The 16,865-nt window shown below is 41.0% G+C and overlaps 2 protein-coding genes across 2 annotated transcripts in view; both read left to right on the top strand.

The window, feature by feature from the left end:
- Positions 1-4,075: 4,075 nt before the first annotated feature.
- GPR180 (G protein-coupled receptor 180) overlaps positions 4,076-16,865 on the top strand; it is a 29,898-nt gene continuing 17,108 nt past the window's right edge. Inside the window, exons 1-3 of the mRNA XM_033177426.1 lie at positions 4,076-4,542; positions 8,493-8,651; positions 15,650-15,850. Of these exons, the coding sequence (XP_033033317.1) occupies positions 4,398-4,542; positions 8,493-8,651; positions 15,650-15,850 (505 nt within the window). The 5' untranslated portion in view covers positions 4,076-4,397. The remainder of the gene's footprint in view (positions 4,543-8,492; positions 8,652-15,649; positions 15,851-16,865) is intronic.
- On the top strand, positions 14,854-15,578 carry LOC117063629 (NADH dehydrogenase [ubiquinone] 1 alpha subcomplex subunit 3-like). The gene is made up of 2 exons (XM_033177436.1): positions 14,854-15,374; positions 15,459-15,578. Exons 1-2 carry the CDS (start codon positions 15,039-15,041, stop codon positions 15,576-15,578), a joined length of 456 nt encoding a protein of 151 aa, XP_033033327.1. The 5' UTR covers positions 14,854-15,038.

Here is a 16,865-nt window from a genome sequence, read left to right as displayed (position 1 = left end):
TGCTCTGTGGCCAATTTCTCCCCGCCCACTAGCGGGCTGGGCGGGGCCGCGCTCACCACCGCGCAGGCGGAGCTCCTTTCCCCCATTGCCTGGTCAGCCAGGTGCAAATAGGGTCGCCGGTATGGTGGGGGTATGGAACATTTTTCCCGGAAATGCCGCCACTATGGATCAGATTTATGAATGAGTACCTCCTTTCGTTCTTGTACTACAGCCATATCTAGAGGTTACCTATCAGTTGAGCTGAGAAAGGGGAGTTGTTGCAGATGGAGATGGGAGGTTGCAATATCAAAATGATTTTTTTTTTCAGCCGGTCGGGGACAGGGTCTCCCTATGTTACCCAGGCTGGAGTGCAGTGGCGCGATCACGGCTCACTGCAGCGTCGACCAATGGGGCTCAAGCAATCCTCCCACCTCAGCCTCCTGAGTAGCTAGGAATACAGTCGTGCGCCACCACGCCCGCCTAATTTTTGGTAGAGATGGGTTTTGCCCAGTTGCCCAGGCTGGTCTCCAGCTCCTGGGATCCAGACAATCTCCCTCCTCAGCCTCCCAAGGTCCTGGGATTACAGGCGTGAGCCAACGTGTCTGGCCTGCAAAATGATCTTTTGCTGTTGTTAATATTATTACAGACCGGGCGCGGTGGCTTACACCTGTAATCCCAGCACTTTGGGAGGCCGAGGTGGGCGGATCACCTGAGGTCAGGAGTTCGAGACCAGCTTGGCCAACATGGTGAAACCCTGTCTCTACTAAAAATACAAAAATTAGCCGGGCGTGATGGCGGATCGGGAGGCTGAGGCAGGAGAATCGCTTGAACCTGGAAGGCAGGGGTTGCAGTGAGCCAAGACTTCACCATTACGCTCCAGCCTAGGCAACAAGAGCCAAACTCCGTCTCAAAAAATAATAATATTATTATTACAGACAGTGCAGAAGGCTTGCAATCATGATAACGATATTCCCTAGGTCCTACCCTGATATATTATCCTATTCTCCCCTTTCCTCACTCTGCCCCAGCCTCCCCACCCTCCTTGCTCTTCATTGAATGTGCCAGGCATGCTACTTCCCCGGGACCTGGATGGCCTTTCCCCAGATGTCTGCCTAGTTTTTACCCTTACTTCCGTTTTCAGCTTGAATGACCACCACAATTAAAATAGCGAGCTCTGCCCAAACCTGCCGAATCATCTTACCCTTCTTTATTTTTCTTCCTAGCACTCAACATTTACATTGATGTAACTGCCCTCTGTTTAGTGTTCCATGGGGTCAGGGGGTTTGTTTTATTTTCTGCTGTAATCGCATGTCCTTAGAGACTTGGTACAGAATAAATGACCATTAAATATTGTCGAATAGATAAATAAATATCTTTTTTCCCCCCAACATAATGTTTGGCAAAGCTGAAAACGAATGGAAACGTCCAGTACAGGCATATATGTGGAAGTATCACGTCACAACCTTTTTATAGGGCAAAGTGGTAATATATACGAAAATGTCAAATGTTCATATTCTATGACCCTCCCCGAATTCCATGATGTATAATGTAGATAATTGTTCATTGTTGTATTGCTTGCAATAATGAAACACTGGAAATAATCTAAATGTGTATAATGTCTTCTAACTTTTAAAACGCAGTAGACTGTTTTATAGTCTTTAAAAAGAAGGCACCAACGTGGAATGAAGACCAAAATATACTGCAGTCGATAGGTACAGTTTTTTTCTGACCAGACTCCTCCCCGCCACCATCCTTTATGATCTCCCCAAGTTGACCCAGGCAGGCCACAGAATGGAATCTGGCTGACTCTAGGCCAACTGAAGCCTCTTCTTGGGATTTAGAATTCGACTAAGGTGCTAGTATAGTCTGGTTACTCTACTTGAACTCTGAGGTCCTACAAAGCTGGAACTTTTTGGTGGCCATGTTCTTTCAAAGTAACTGAGGAGCCAAATAAGCCTGTCTTCACAGTGAGAAAAACCAAGTTGATTGAGAAGAAAGAAAAGATAGGAGAGGCCTAACAGCATTCAAGGCCTATGTTATGATTTTTCTTCAGGACCAATTTTATTCCTTTCCTTGGTTTGAGGCCTAACAGCATTCAAGGCCTATGTTATGATTTTTCTTCAGGACCAATTTTATTCCTTTCCTTGGTTTACAAATACCACATATTTTTGTGGTATTTGTGACTTACTTGAAAAGATTCACCCTAAACTCTTAAAATAAGTTAACTTTGGGGATGAGATATGGGCAGGGAAAGGAGGAAATGGGGAGTTTAATTTTTACTTTATATACTTTTGTTTTCTTGAGACAGAGTCTCGCTCTGTTGCCCAGCCTGGAGTGCAGTGCCACGATCTTGGCTCACTGCACCCTCTGCCTCCCAGGTTCAAGCGATTCTCCCATCTCAGCCTCCAAGTAGCTGGGATTACAGGCGCATGCTACCACACCTGGCTAGTTTTTGTATTTTTAGTAGAGATGAGTTTTCACCATGTTGGCCAGGCTGGTCTTGAACTCCTGACCTCAGGTGATCCACCCACCTCACTTCCCAAAGTGTTGGGATTACAGGCGTGAGCCACCGCATCCAGCCCACTTTATATATTTTTGACTGTGAATTTTTTTCTGAGACACATGGATTACTTTTATAATAAAGAACCCTTGCAGTTTTTTTAATCCCAAAATATTAATAGTTCCAGCATATTCAGCCAGAAATACTGAAAATGCTGGGTATATGGTAGGAGGTGGTCCCTCAATATTTTTTTTTTTCTAAATGGTGAAGTCTGTTATGAGAACTTGTTTATATGTTATAGAAGCTTGTTGTTAAATGAAAATCATTTATATACATTTATTCATGAAATAATTTTGAGTTCCTGCTTTTGTTACCTGTGGAGGGTCTTGACTGCAAGTTGTCCAGGTTCTTGGCATTTTGAACAAAGAATTGGACAAAAGGCACAGCAAAGCAAGGAAAGAATGACGCAACAAAAGAACGAAAGCAGAAATTTATTGAAAATGAAAGTACATGGCCGAGCGCCGTGGCTCACACGTGTAATCCCAGCACTTTGGGAGGCCGAGACGGGAGGATCTCTTGAGGTCAGGAGTTGGAGATCAGCCTGGTCGACATAGTGAAACCCGGTCTCTACTAAAAATCCAAAATTAGCCGGGTGTGGTGGTGAGCACCTGTAATCCCAGCTGGAGGCTGAGGCAGGAGAATCACTTGAACCTGGGAGGCGGAGGTTGCAGTGAGCCGAGATTGTGCCACTGCACTCCAGCCTGGGCGACAGAACGAGACTCTGTCTCAAAAAAAGAAAATGAAAGTACACTCCACAGTATGGGAGCCTCCTGAGCAGCGCAGAAGGACCTGAATACATAATTATCTTGGATCCAAATACCCTCTAGAGGTTTCCCACTGGCCGCTTGGAGCTCACCTCATGTAAATGAAGTGGTGGCCCCCAATAGGTCTGATTCCTTGCGGTGGGGGGGATGGGGGGGAATAATGAAAGCCAAGAAGCCAGAGAACCTAGGAGGGAAAAATCGACTGGAGATGCCAAGAGAAGTCATGCGTTAAACTGTGGTCTTGCGGACCTCAGTGTCTTTGAGGCATTAAATCGGACACGTCCTGTCGGTTATACAGGCGCCGAGGAAGAAAAGCTGCGTAAGAACACGATTTTTTGGCCGGGCGCGGTGGCTCAAGCCTGTAATCCCAGCACTTTGGGAGGCCGAGTCGGGTGGATCACGAGGTCAGGAGATCGAGACCATCCTGGCTAACACGGTGAAACCCCGTCTCTACTAAAAAATACAAAAAACTAGCCGGGCGAGGTGGTGGGCGCCTGTAGTCCCAGCTGCTCGGGAGGCTGAGGCAGGAGAATGGCGTGAACCCGGGAGGCGGAGCTTGCAGTGAGCCGAGATCCGGCCACTGCACTCCAGCCTGGGCGACAGAGCGAGACTCCGTCTCAAAAAAAAAAAAAACACGATTTTTTCTTTGCGGGAGAGTTTTCCTCTATCGATCAGAGACAGTCCTGTCCTGTATGTTATCTTAAGTTTTTTCCGAATCTCACACGCCCCTCGAAGGCCACGCGGACTCGTGCCAGCGCGCCCGCGCATGCTCAGTAGCAAGACGTGCTAGGCGATGAGGGAGATGAGTTTTCCGTAACCTGAAGCAACATCCTCCTGATTCCTCATTAAAGAAAAAGGCGGGAACTAGTCAAAAGCCGGGGAGTGATGGGACGCTCGAATCTGCGCGTCCCGCCCATTTCGGCCTCTGATTGGTGAATGTCTTTGGCTCGTGGCAGAGGAGCCCGCCTCATTGGTTCTCAGGCTCCAGAGCCGCAGGTCTCCGGCGCCGACCCCGCCTCCCCCAGCTGCCTACGTGGGGCGGGCAGCCGCGGGTATTTGGGTGCCGAGGCGTCGGTGCGGAGCGGGAGACTGGCATGGGGGGGCTGCGGCTGCTGGCGGTGGCCCTCACGTGCTGCTGGTGGCCGCAGGGTAGCCAGGGTAAGACCCTGCGGGGCAGCTTCAGCAGTACCGCGGCCCAGGACGCCCAGGGCCAGCGCATCGGCCACTTCGAGTTCCATGGTAGGTCTGGGGGCGGGGAGAGGGATGAAGGCGCCCTGGCCCATCCCGCCGGCGGGGTCCGCGGGCCGCTCCTCCCCGGCCCCTCCCCGCCACGTTGGGCGAGGCTGGCGACTTCCCCAGCCTCACCTGGACCTCCTGCGTCGCCGCAGCTGCAGGTAATAGTGGGATGCATTCCTTGCCAACCCCGCTGGTGCGGCTTCCCAGCCCAAGGCAGCGGCCTCTCGCCACTAGTGATCGTGTTCCGCACCTGAAAGCCGGTTTCCATTTCCCCCACCCTCCCCTTGCAAGCGAATGTGCAAATGACTGGTCGGCCGCATCTTTCCAGATCCTTCCCCCAACGTTTGCTCCTTCCTGTCTCGGCCGCACTCTATACACTGACGTATGGGAGAATTTAAGCCTAGGAACTTAAATTTCCTTTTTTTTTTTTTTTTTTTTTAAGACCAATTTGCTGAGACCTGCTTGCAGCAGAGTGGTTTTGGAAACCAAGTAAAACACTTGATAATGTAGTTGTCATATTGAACAGTTTGGTTAATTGGCTACTAGTGCAATAGATTTACTGTGGGCAGTAAGGCCTAGAACTAAGCTGATGAAAATGCATGTAAGTAGCGCCCTGGAAGCTCCCTACTTTGTGTTCTGTGTGGCTCTTCTGAAATCAGAGCTGCATTTGATTATTACCTTTTGATCTTCCTCAGTTGTCAGTAATTATTCCTTCAATAAATGAATTTGCAATTCTAATTTTGGTCTCATTTGCACCCTCACAATTTAAGTGTTTTTCTTGGTACTGTTAATTTGACTAGTGCTGTATTTCAAATAATTATTTGCCTGGACGACATTAGGAACTTTGATATGTACAGTCTTAAGCATTAAAAGATGCAACGTTGAACATCAGAATATTGACCTAGAAAATGTTCTTAAGAGAAGATAATAGAAACTAGGAACTACTTTGGTGAGAAAAGGAATTCAAAGTATTGGGAAATTACAGAATTGACGGAATAAAGGGAAGGGATCCTGATTTTTTTGTTGTTGTTGTTGAAGTTTTTAAGATACCTAAGAAAAGGAGTTTCAGCAACCCGGTTTTACATAATCCAATGTGGAATATATTTTGGGTGAATGAAGAAGAAACACTAGAAACAATTTTATTATTTTTTGGTCACATTTTGAGTTTCTCAATCAATGGACTGTAACCATACTTTTGAGTATTGACAGCCACTGTCTTAAATGGCACAATGTGGACAGTGTTGGAAAATCTGGGATGTATAGAAGACATGGGTTATTACTTAGGACCAGCAGAGAGACTTGGACGACCTCATAGTTCATGATGATCATCTGGTAAAAGTGGAGGAGAAAAATGTACTAAATTCGGATTTCTCAAGACAGATTGGGGATAAGGTGTTTCAAGTACATTCATTCTCTTTCATATGTATAAAATCATATATAGTTACTACCAATTTTCATGAATCCCAATTCAGTCAAATAATAATGCAAAAACTATACTGAAATAATGAACTGTAACTCAGAATGCAATTTACAGTGTTAATTGGGCCTCAGAGTCACTTTTAAAACTGTTCAAAATATGTAATCAATTTATGTAAGAGATTTGCACATTATTTGATATATACACTGTATATTTAAATATATTTAAAATGTTTGATAAAAGTGGTAATTAGAGTAACAAAAGCATAGAAAAAAAAATTTCCAGGAGAACAGAAGATCTTAAAATGAAAAATGGTCTCCTGTCTTAGCTCTTTTCACCCAGAATCCCTTTCCCTAGAGGCACTAACTTACTGCCATTTCTATTCTGGGCCTTAAATGTAATTGGTGTGTGCAACCAGTTTCATTCTGTATTCATCTTACAACATATATTATTCTGAAAGTTCTTTTTTTTAAAAAAGAATCCAGACTCGGTGGGTAGCTCATGCCTGTAATCCCAGCACTTTGGGAGGCAGAGGCGGGCAGATCACTTGAGATCAGGAGTTCACTTCCAACTTGGCAGCCAGGCACGGTGGCTCATGCCTGTAATCCCAGCACTTTGGGAGGCTGAGGCGGGCGCATCACCTGAGGTCAGGAGTTAAAGACCAGCCTGGTCATCGTGGTGAAACCCCCTCTCTACAAAAATAGAAAAATTAGTCCGGCATGATGGCAGGTGTCTGTAATCCCAGCTACTTGGGAGGCTGAGGTAGGAGAATCGCTTGAACCGAGGAGATGGAGGTTGCAGTGAGCTGAGATCGTGCCATTGCACTCCATCCTGGGCAATAGAGCGAGACTTTGTCTCAAAAAATTTTAAAAAAAAAGACCAACCTGGCCAACATGGTGAAACCCTGTCTCTACTAAAAATACAAAAATTAGCTGGATGTGGTGATGCCGGGTGTGGTGGCACATGCCTGTAATCCCAGCTACTCCTACTCAGGAAGCTGAGGCAGGAGAATCGCTTGAACCTGGGAGGTAGAGATTGCAGTGAGCGGAGATTGCACCACTGCACTCCAGCCTGAGTGACAGAGCAACACTGGCTCAAAAAAGAGTGTTATTCTGTCACCCAGACTGGAGCGTAGTGGTGTAATCAAAGCTTACTGCAGTCTCAGATTCCCAGGCTAAAACGATCCTCCCATCTCAGCCTTCCGAGTAGCTGAGACTACAGGCTCAGCCACCAAGCCCAGATAATTTTTTTTTTTTTAATAGCAACAGGATCTCACTTTGTTTTCCAGGCTGGTCTCAAACTCTTGGACTGGTGATCCTCCCACCTTGGCCTCCTAAAGTGCTGGGATTATGGGTGTGGCCACTGTGCCCAGCCCTTGAAAGTTCTTTTGTAAAAGTCATAGATACCAAATTTTGTTTTAGATATAATGTGTCTACTCCAGAACACATACATTTAAACTTTCCTGCTATTAGCTATGTTTATTTTTTATATTAAGAGTATAATTAAACATTAACACCTATGTCATATTGAAAAACAGAAACTTTGGTGGTACTTTTTAAAATTTTTTTTAATTTTTTTTCTTCTTTTATTATTATACTTTAAGTTCTAGGGTACATGTGCACAACCTGCAGATTTGTTACATATGTATACATGTGCCATGTTGGTGTGCTGCACCCATTAACTTGTCATTTACATTGAGTATATCTCCTAATGCTATGCCTCCCCTCTCCCCTCACCCCACGACAGGCCCCGGTGTGTGATGTTCCCCACCCTGTGTCCAAGTGTTCTCGTTGTTCAATTCCCACCTATGAGTGAGAACATGTGGTGTTTGGTTTTCTGTCCTTGCGATAGTTTGCTCAGAATGATGGTTTCCAGCTTCATCTATGTCCCTACAAAGGACATGAACTTATCCTTTTTTTATGGCTGCATAGAATTCCATGGTGTATATGTGCCACATTTTCTTAATCCAGTCTATCATTGATAGACATATGGGTTGGTTCCAAGTCGTTGCTATTGTGAACAGTGCTGCAATAAATATGTGTGCTTGTGTCTTTATAGCAGCATGATTTATAATCCTTTGGGTATATACTCAGTAATGGGATGGCTGGGTCAAATGGTATTTCTAGTTCTAGATCCTTGAGGAATTGCCACACTGTCTTCCACAATGGTTGAACTAGTTTATAGTCCTGGTGGGACATTTCTATAGATAATGAATAAAATGTAAAACAAGTGGTTGTAAAGTGAGGCAAAAATTGTAATACAGTGAATTGTCCAAATACCCTAGATATTTGCTGTTTATTGAGTGAAATATTATCAGTTATCAGCTGAATTTCAAGGAAATACCACACGTTCATTTGAATAATCTCTTGCTTCTAAATGTGGTGTTCATTCTGATGTGATTTACCTAGTTAAGTGAGATTTAAGAAGAATTGTGCTTTTTAAATTTCCATTTTGGTAAGTAGAAGTGTTGAGTTGTCCTCATGTCTCAGTTTCATATAAGACCAAACTAGTTGATAATTTTTGTTTTAATGTCAAGGTGACCATGCTCTTCTGTGTGTCAGAATCAACAACATAGCAGTAGCTGTTGGAAAAGAAGCTAAACTCTACCTGTTCCAAGCCCAGGAATGGCTAAAGCTACAGCAAAGCAGTCATGGTTATAGCTGCAGTGAAAAATTATCCAAAGCTCAGTTGACAAGTGAGTATATCCTTTTTTCTTTGATCATTAGATATAGTTTTTTTCCTCCTAATGTTGAAATACAGTACCATATGTACATATGTTACATCCCACGGTGATGACACTTTGTCTAGTACATTTTAAGCTGAGTTTTAACAATGCCTTTCCCTTCTTTATCATTTTTGAAAAATGAAAATCCAGATAATTTATATAGGAGTCCTTTCTTTCATTCAGACTCTTTACAGTTTGCATAATTTATGCCAATATGGAAAATATATTTTGACCCAGTGGCAGCATGGAATGAATGATAACATTTGTTGAATGCTCATTATCTGCCAGCACTGAGCTAAATACCAAACATGTATTATCTTAGTTAATTGGATAATTTAGCTCGAGTGATGCTGTTTCCCGACATGTCATTTGAACATGAGACTTAGTTACATGGTGATAAAATATGTCACTTTGACAGCTAAGCACGGTGGCTCACGCCTGTAATCTCAGCACTTGGGGAGGCCAAGGTGGGCGGGTCACCTGAGGTTGGGAGCTTGAGACCAGCCTGGCCAACATGGTGAAACCCCGTCTCTACTGAAAATACAAAACAAAATTAGACAAGTGTGATGGCACACGCCTGTAATCCCAGCTACTTGGCAGGCTGAGGCATGAGAATTGCTTGAACCTGGGAGGTAGAGGTTGCAGTGAGCCGAGATCGCACCACTGCACTCCAGCCTGGGTGACAGAGTGAGACTTTGCCTCAAAAAAAAAAAAAAGTCTCTTTGAGATGTACCAGCACCACATCATTTGTATACTTCTGGGTTTGCCTCTAGAGAGGCTGTACTTTTTAAATCCTAATCTAGTGACTTAAATCCGTGATCCCATTCATTCTCATCAGCATTGTCCTGTGCATTAGGGTGCTAGCCATCCAGAGTGAGTGAAAGTTTTTTTAATATGGAAATGAAGAACATGTGCCATTGTTTCCATTTTGCACCTTGCAAGTTAATTAGGTGTAGGAGACATTTGAAGCATCCATGAGGAAAAATGGGAATTATTCTTCCCTCTTTCCCATTATTATTCAGGGACTCATCCATATATGGAACATGGTAGTCTCCTCTTAGCCTAGTCTAGCGGAAGATTCATTTCTAAACATCCAGTCTTTATCTTATCAGCTGTCTGATTCCCTCATAAGGCAACTAGTTAGAACAGTGAACAAAGCAGAGGTCCCCAATCCTTGCCACCCATTGTGGGGATCTTTAATGTAGATTTGTGAGACGACATTGTGAGAAGATAGTATCCTGGAGATGAATGATTGGATTCAACTATAAAAGAGACAATTACATACAATTATTTACTTTGACCCTGAATTCAAAACTTACCTGGGAAATATATGCAGATTCTCATGATTAGTTATCTCTTCCTTTCTCTGCCAATTTGCTCATCTAAGTGTTCCACGTATGTATGAAAGGTCATGTCCTTCAGTTCCCAATTCCTCTGGTGTCTAAACTGAACTCACCATCTTCCCCATCCAGACCTGGTCCTCTTCTGGTGTTCCCTATTTTAAGAACTGGCACCACCCGCCATCCAGTAAACATTTGAGAAACCAAGGTGTCTTCTAATACTCCCCTCTTTGACCTTTCTACCTCCCCATCCATCAGTTAAGTCTTGAGGTTTTACTTTTAAATATCTCTTGAATTCATCTTGCCTTTGCTATTTCAGCAGTCTCCTACCTGGCTATTCTATAGCCATGCTGGTCCCCCTTCTGTAACTAGATCTTTCTAAATAGCAGATATGGTTATGTTCCAGTCACTTCCTCAGCACACACTTAAAATAAATGGTTTCCCTTAACCTGACCAGCAAAGCCGTTTCCCTGAACCTGACCAGGTCTCCTTAACCTGACCAGCAAAGCCTTTGTAGACGGGCTGCTGCTTACCTCTCCATTTTATCTCAGGGCATTGCCCCACTCACTGCATTTTATTTCAGTGCTACCCTGAGCCTTTGCATAAGCTTTTTCCTCTTCAGCCTCCCCGCTGGCTGGCTCCTCCCTCGATTAAGTTAACACCTAAGTTTTTATAGCCTCTTGTTTTCCTACGTAGCACTTACTATAGTTACCACTTTCCATTATATTTATTTGTTATAAAATCAGTCAATGAGAGCAGTAGGGCTCTTTTGGTGTGTTCATTCACTGAGTGCTTCCATTGTTTCATGTACTATGCTAGGTACTGGTGATAGATTAGTGACCAAAATGTTTTTAAGGCTGGTGGAGGTTACCAGAATGAATCAGATCAATGTGAATAAATGTAAAATTGCTATTTTGATAAGTACTATGAATACCAATTATATGGCACTATGAGAATGAGAATTTATCATACCCTGGTGCTTCCTTAAGTTTTTACTAAGTATTTGTAGAATGAATAGTCGTAGACCTTAGTGCTTAAGGGCTTTTTGTTAGATAGGTTTTTTGCTTTTTGCGTTTGACATCTCAAAGACTTTTTCTGTCTCCAACAAAAACTTATTAGGCAGTTTAAAGCTTTCAGCTATAGAAATATTGATTTGTTCTCTTGTGTCACATAGTCAGTATTATACTATATACTTTATACACTTAAAAACATCATTTCTGTATGAGTCATATTCCTGTATTCCCAGAACTTCTGTATGCAGGGAGACAGTGTGGTGCAATGGGAAGACCACAAAACTGAGAATCACTGCTAGTGATTTAGAACAAGAACTCATTATCTTTGAACCTCATTTTACTTATCTGTACAATAAGCAAGTTGGACTAGGTTTCCCTAAGGTTCATGATAGTTCCAAAATGCTGCCATTCTCATTGTAACTGTTAAGGATGGAGTTACTTATGTATAGGACTACAACTTAATAAAACCTTCTGCTGTTGTTTCTTTTTATATTTTCTCTTTCTTTTCCCTGTTCTGTTGAGTGCAGAGGTATTCTTTGGAATTGTGGAATGGAAGATATCAGGAAACAGGAATTTTAGAGGAGTGAAGGTTGTTTTGTCAAATTTTGGGGCCTAAAATAAATTTAATACTGATTTCTACGTATATATACTTCACCAGTTTTTTTTCCAATAACAAAATCCAAATCTGAAGTCTCTTTTATATGTTAGTTGTCATATTTATGGTATGTTATTTAGGAGCTTAGATACATTTAAACAAAAAAGCATATCCTTAAATTCATGATGTAATAGTAACACATATTTAAGAATAATTCCTTATAGCAAGTGCTTTTCTTAGCTATTAATGAGACTTAAGAGTTAACAGCCTTTCACCTATTTGGTAATGAACTCAGTAACTCTGCCCAGCTCCTACGTAAAACCCTGCCACTGCTGTGTGCTATGAAAGGACTAGCAGATTTGAAAAATCTCAACGTTGAATGTTGCTTGACTCTCCCAAATTAATGTTTGAAAAATTATTTTTCAATCATCTCTTTGTTCTGTCATAAAAATCTGATTTAAAAAATACTAAAAACTACTTTGTAGATTTTTAAAGCAATCAAACAAGACATTTAAAAGCACTGAAAATGATGAGTTTATATATTTCTATCTAAACAAGGAGATTCGGAGGAATTTTCTATCAAATTATAGGAGCTGAATACAATATTGTATAGAAAACATTTCAGTGTTGTCTTTTTACATGTTATGCGTATGATTCCTTTTGTAGTTTGGTATATTTTGTAAATCATTTAAAGGTGTTAGTATTTTATTGTGTGTTTTGGCTAACAGTATTCATTTCCTTTTATAATGTGATTGGGCAATTAGCCATTCAGCACCATTCTCAGCAGTTCAAGTTTTGTTAATATTTGAGGTACTAATTACACCAGCATAGAATATGCATGCTGTGCTGTAGTCTTTTGTCTCGGAAACAATGAACACACGGTTTTGTCAAGAGGCTTGTTTCCCAGGCTTGCTGAAAAGACAGCAAGACAAAAACTAAAGTCCAGTATCACTTTATGAAGCACACTTTTATTTCTGCTTGAAGTAAATCCACATAATTTAAAATGAAACATCAAAAGTATATTGGTAAAAGTGTGGTTTTTAAATATTTTATCTAAGAGAAAAAGTGCAAAGGATAAAAACAGCAACACAGCAGAGCCTTTATATAATGAGGTCCGGATTATATAATTGCAAATTGCACATTTAAACAGTCTTATTTCTGAATCATTTATTGAGCATTTATTAAATTCTTACTAAAAGTCTTCCAATATTTAACAGAAACTAGAGTCTTTGCTACATTTTTCCGGAAGCTCTATGGTTTTTGTTTGTTTGTTTGTTTTTAAAAAAGGTAGTTTAAATGTCAGCTAACTTATAGTAGCCAAAAAAGCAATGTCATAATGGTGTTAATCAAATCCTCTTGTTCAATTTAACTACCAATGAATGAAATTCCCAGTTGTACAGTCCAAGTCCTCAAAATTCAAATCCTGACTACATCTGTATCTCATTCATAAAGACAACCTATAAATAACATTTTTCCAACTTTCCACTAGAAAAATTTCCCAACATACAGAAAAGATGAAATTATAATACAACCAGCATCTGTATATCCTCTGCTTAGACTCAATAATTGTTAATATTTTATTAAATTTGCTTTATGTCTATATGTATGTGATATTTTGTTTTAATTGAACCTTGTGAAAATAAGCAGCAGGTATCACAGTTTGCCCCTCCATACCTAAGCATACAGCTTCTAAGAGTAAAGAAATTCATCTGTTTAACTGTCATACACCAAAGAAAATTAATAATTTTATAATGTCCTCTGAAATCTATTCCATACACAAATTTCGAGTTACCTCAAGAAATGTCTTTTATTTATTTAAAAAAAATCTACAATTCAGAAAGAGATTAAGACTAATTTGTCCTTAAATATTGACATGTTATGGAGGCAAACTAGGTTGGGAATTGGGCCCATCGTTAATACTGTTTTAAAAATACTTTGTGTAGAATCATGCTCTTTACATGACATTCCATATGCTTTTCCTTTGCCCCTCACAAGAACTCTGAGCTAACAGGGAAGGTATCTTTATTTTACTATTGAAGAAACAAATTTAGAGAGGTTGTAAATTTATTTGCTGAGTCACAAGGCCAAGACTCACTCTTCTAACTCTACTCTTTTCGTTACACTCAGAACTTGAGACACTCTGCTCCTAGGCAGCTTCCTGTTAGTGTTAGTCAGTGCCTCTTAGGTCAGGTCATATTCAGAAACTGCAGTTACTTTGGCACCAACCTAATAGTTTTAGATCCAGAAAGAATCTTAGACATCATTTTGTGTTTCTCAGAAGGGAGTGCCATTGGCATTTTAGGGGAAAAATTCTTCGCAGGAGGTTCAACACAGCCCCCCTCCAAGTATCTAACCAGCTATTGTGACAAAAAACGATCCCCTCATATTTTCAGAGGCCCTGGATGAAAGGAGATTACCCTGGATTGAGAACCACTTACTGGCCGGGCGCGGTGGCTCAAGCCTGTAATCCCAGCACTTTGGGAGGCCGAGACGGGCGGATCACGAGGTCAGGAGATCGAGACCATCCTGGCAAACACGGTGAAACCCCGTCTCTACTAAAAATACAAAAACTAGCCGGGCGAGGTGGCAGGCGCCTGTAGTCCCAGCTACTCGGGAGGCTGAGGCAGGAGAATGGCGTAAACCTGGGAGACGGAGCTTGCAGTGAGCTGAGATCCGCCACTGCACTCCAGTCTGGGCGACAGAGCGAGACTCTGCCTCAAAAAAAAAAAAAAAAAAAAAGAGAACCACTTACTAATATAACCACCTTGTTTTAAAGAAAGGAAAAGCAGAATGGACATTTAGCAGCTGCTCTGTGACATACCATGCTAGGTGACTCATGTAATTTAGTGCTCACATCAGCTCCTCGCTGTAGGTAGTATCTTCATTTTACAGATGAAGAAAAGGAGTGTCATTGCTTATGTAACGTACCCAAGGTCACACAACAGGTAAGTATCGAAGCCAGGATTGAAACATACATCTGAATGATGCCACACACCCCCACCCCTGACTATATCATACTACTTCATAGCGACCTGATCCAGTATAATAACTTCTACATTTCTCTAATTTCTGTTTTTTCTGCTTTTTGTACCCTTTTAAAGAACAACCAATCAGAAAAAGATTTTGGAAAATCTTTTGAAAATACAGAGTTTTTAGATATAATGATTTCGTAAGTTGAATGCTCCATTTTAAATTTAACTCGAGTCGTCTTCAAAAATGTCACTGTGATGGTTGCACAGCGTTGTGGATGTGCTTAATGCCATAGACTATACACTTAAAAATGATTAAAATGATACATTTAGCATTGTGTATATTTTACCACAATAATTTTTTTGAATGTCATTAACCCACCTGGAAACTGTGAAAATATCGAAAATTAAAATTCAAAGTTTCAGCTGTCGAGACCAAGATGGTGGCGAGACTCAGCGCCTTCCTCAGGAATGCCTGGGCCAAGAAGCTGGTGCTGGTCGTGTCCTTCATCATCAGGAGCCTAGCTGTAATTCTGCCCCCACTCAGCCCCTACACCAAGTACTTCATCATGATCAACGAGGTCACGCCCTACCACTACCCAATGCCCATCCGCAATGATGGGAACATGCCTGATGTGCCCAGCCACCCCCAGGATCCCCAGAGCCCCAGCTTGGAGTGGCTGAAGAAACTGAGCACCTCCACTCACAGAGGAGGCCCCTCCCATGGCTCCCAATACGAATGTGAGAACCAGAAAAAAAAAAAATTCAGAGTTTCAGTGAAGCCATTCTACTCGTGGTGTTTTATAGTCATACTTTTTATAGTGATTCCTTGGTTAAAAACATTTTTATCTCCTTTGCAGATAAATTCTGATTTATTCTGTAAATATCTGGTTTACAAGACTTATTCCAAATACTTCACAAGGTCTTGGATTTCTGAGGCAATAAAAATTAAACAAAAGAGTGTCCTAACCTCAAATTGATTATATGATAAAATAATGGAACACATTTGAGAGTTTTGTTACGAAAGGTGTTGTTTTCTTTCTCTTTAAAGTGACCATGAACCAGACCGAACATAATCTGACAGTGTCCCAGATTCCATCTCCACAAACGTGGCATGTGTTTTATGCAGACAAGTATACGTGCCAAGATGACAAGGAGAATTCTCAGGTGGAAGATATCCCATTTGAAATGGTGTTACTAAACCCAGATGCCGAAGGGAATCCATTTGATCATTTTAGTGCTGGAGAATCTGGTAAGAATATGTATTTGAATATATCCTAAATTCTGGAAAAGATTTATGCACAAATATATTCATGTTGTATTTTTAAAATAAAAAAAATGAAAGCAACCTATATGTCCAAAAGTAGAGAAATGGTTAAATGAATCTTCTTATAGCATTTTGATAGCCATAATACTAATTTTTAAAAGCAGAGTATTATTTGAGTGTATTAAAACCTGCAGAGAATAAAGCAGAAGTACAAAACTATTAACAGATTATTTTGATACTCTGAGTTGGTAGAGTTGTGTAGTTTTGTTTGTTTGCTTGTTTGGGCTCCTGACAGGAAATTATTTGTGCAGTTTTTAGTTTCCTCTATAATTCTAAATATTTTTGTTTTTATGATAACTTTGCATTATTTTTATAAACAGAAAAATGGTAATAAATTGAACAATTTCAGTTGTTAACTCAATGATTAAATGAGATTAGAAACTGAACTGCTTTGTATGGTTAACGCTTTACTAGGTTGTTTGAACAGATTTAGGGATTGCCTTCATTTGAAGCTTACAACAATTTAGGGATGATCAGAGTCTATAATACTTACCAGAATCAGATTTACTCATATAAAATATTTCATCAAAATGTTAGGTAACTATGTCCTGGCCTACTGAGGTAAGATTCCTAGCCCCAGCAGAAGTGAATGACTTCTTATGATCATGATAAACATACTATGAAGTATAACTGATTTGTAAATTAACATGTAGGAGTAAGGATTTGTACGCCATCTGTCAAAGAAAAGCGTTAATGGTTTACCTCTTCATGAGTTTGTTGGCTGTTTGAAAAAGTCAATCTGCTTAAGAGAAAAATTTAATTCCATTGTATCCTGTTGACCATAGAGTGGGGTGGGTGGAGGTGAGGCAGGAGTGAGGCCACATTAGCTTAAACCGATTGTTTAGTTCAAAGTGAAAATTCGTCACAGCTAAAAAAGCAACTTGAGATTTGTGACAGTAGATCACAAATAATGTTTTAAGGGATAAACTTTTTAAAAATA

Source organism: Trachypithecus francoisi, unplaced genomic scaffold (genome assembly GCF_009764315.1).
Source record: "Trachypithecus francoisi isolate TF-2019V2 unplaced genomic scaffold, Tfra_2.0 Lachesis_group18, whole genome shotgun sequence".
Classification (NCBI taxonomy): Eukaryota; Metazoa; Chordata; class Mammalia; order Primates; family Cercopithecidae; genus Trachypithecus; species Trachypithecus francoisi.
The sequence above is the reverse complement of the archived record's forward strand: the minus strand, read 5'-3'. Positions and strand labels throughout refer to the sequence as shown.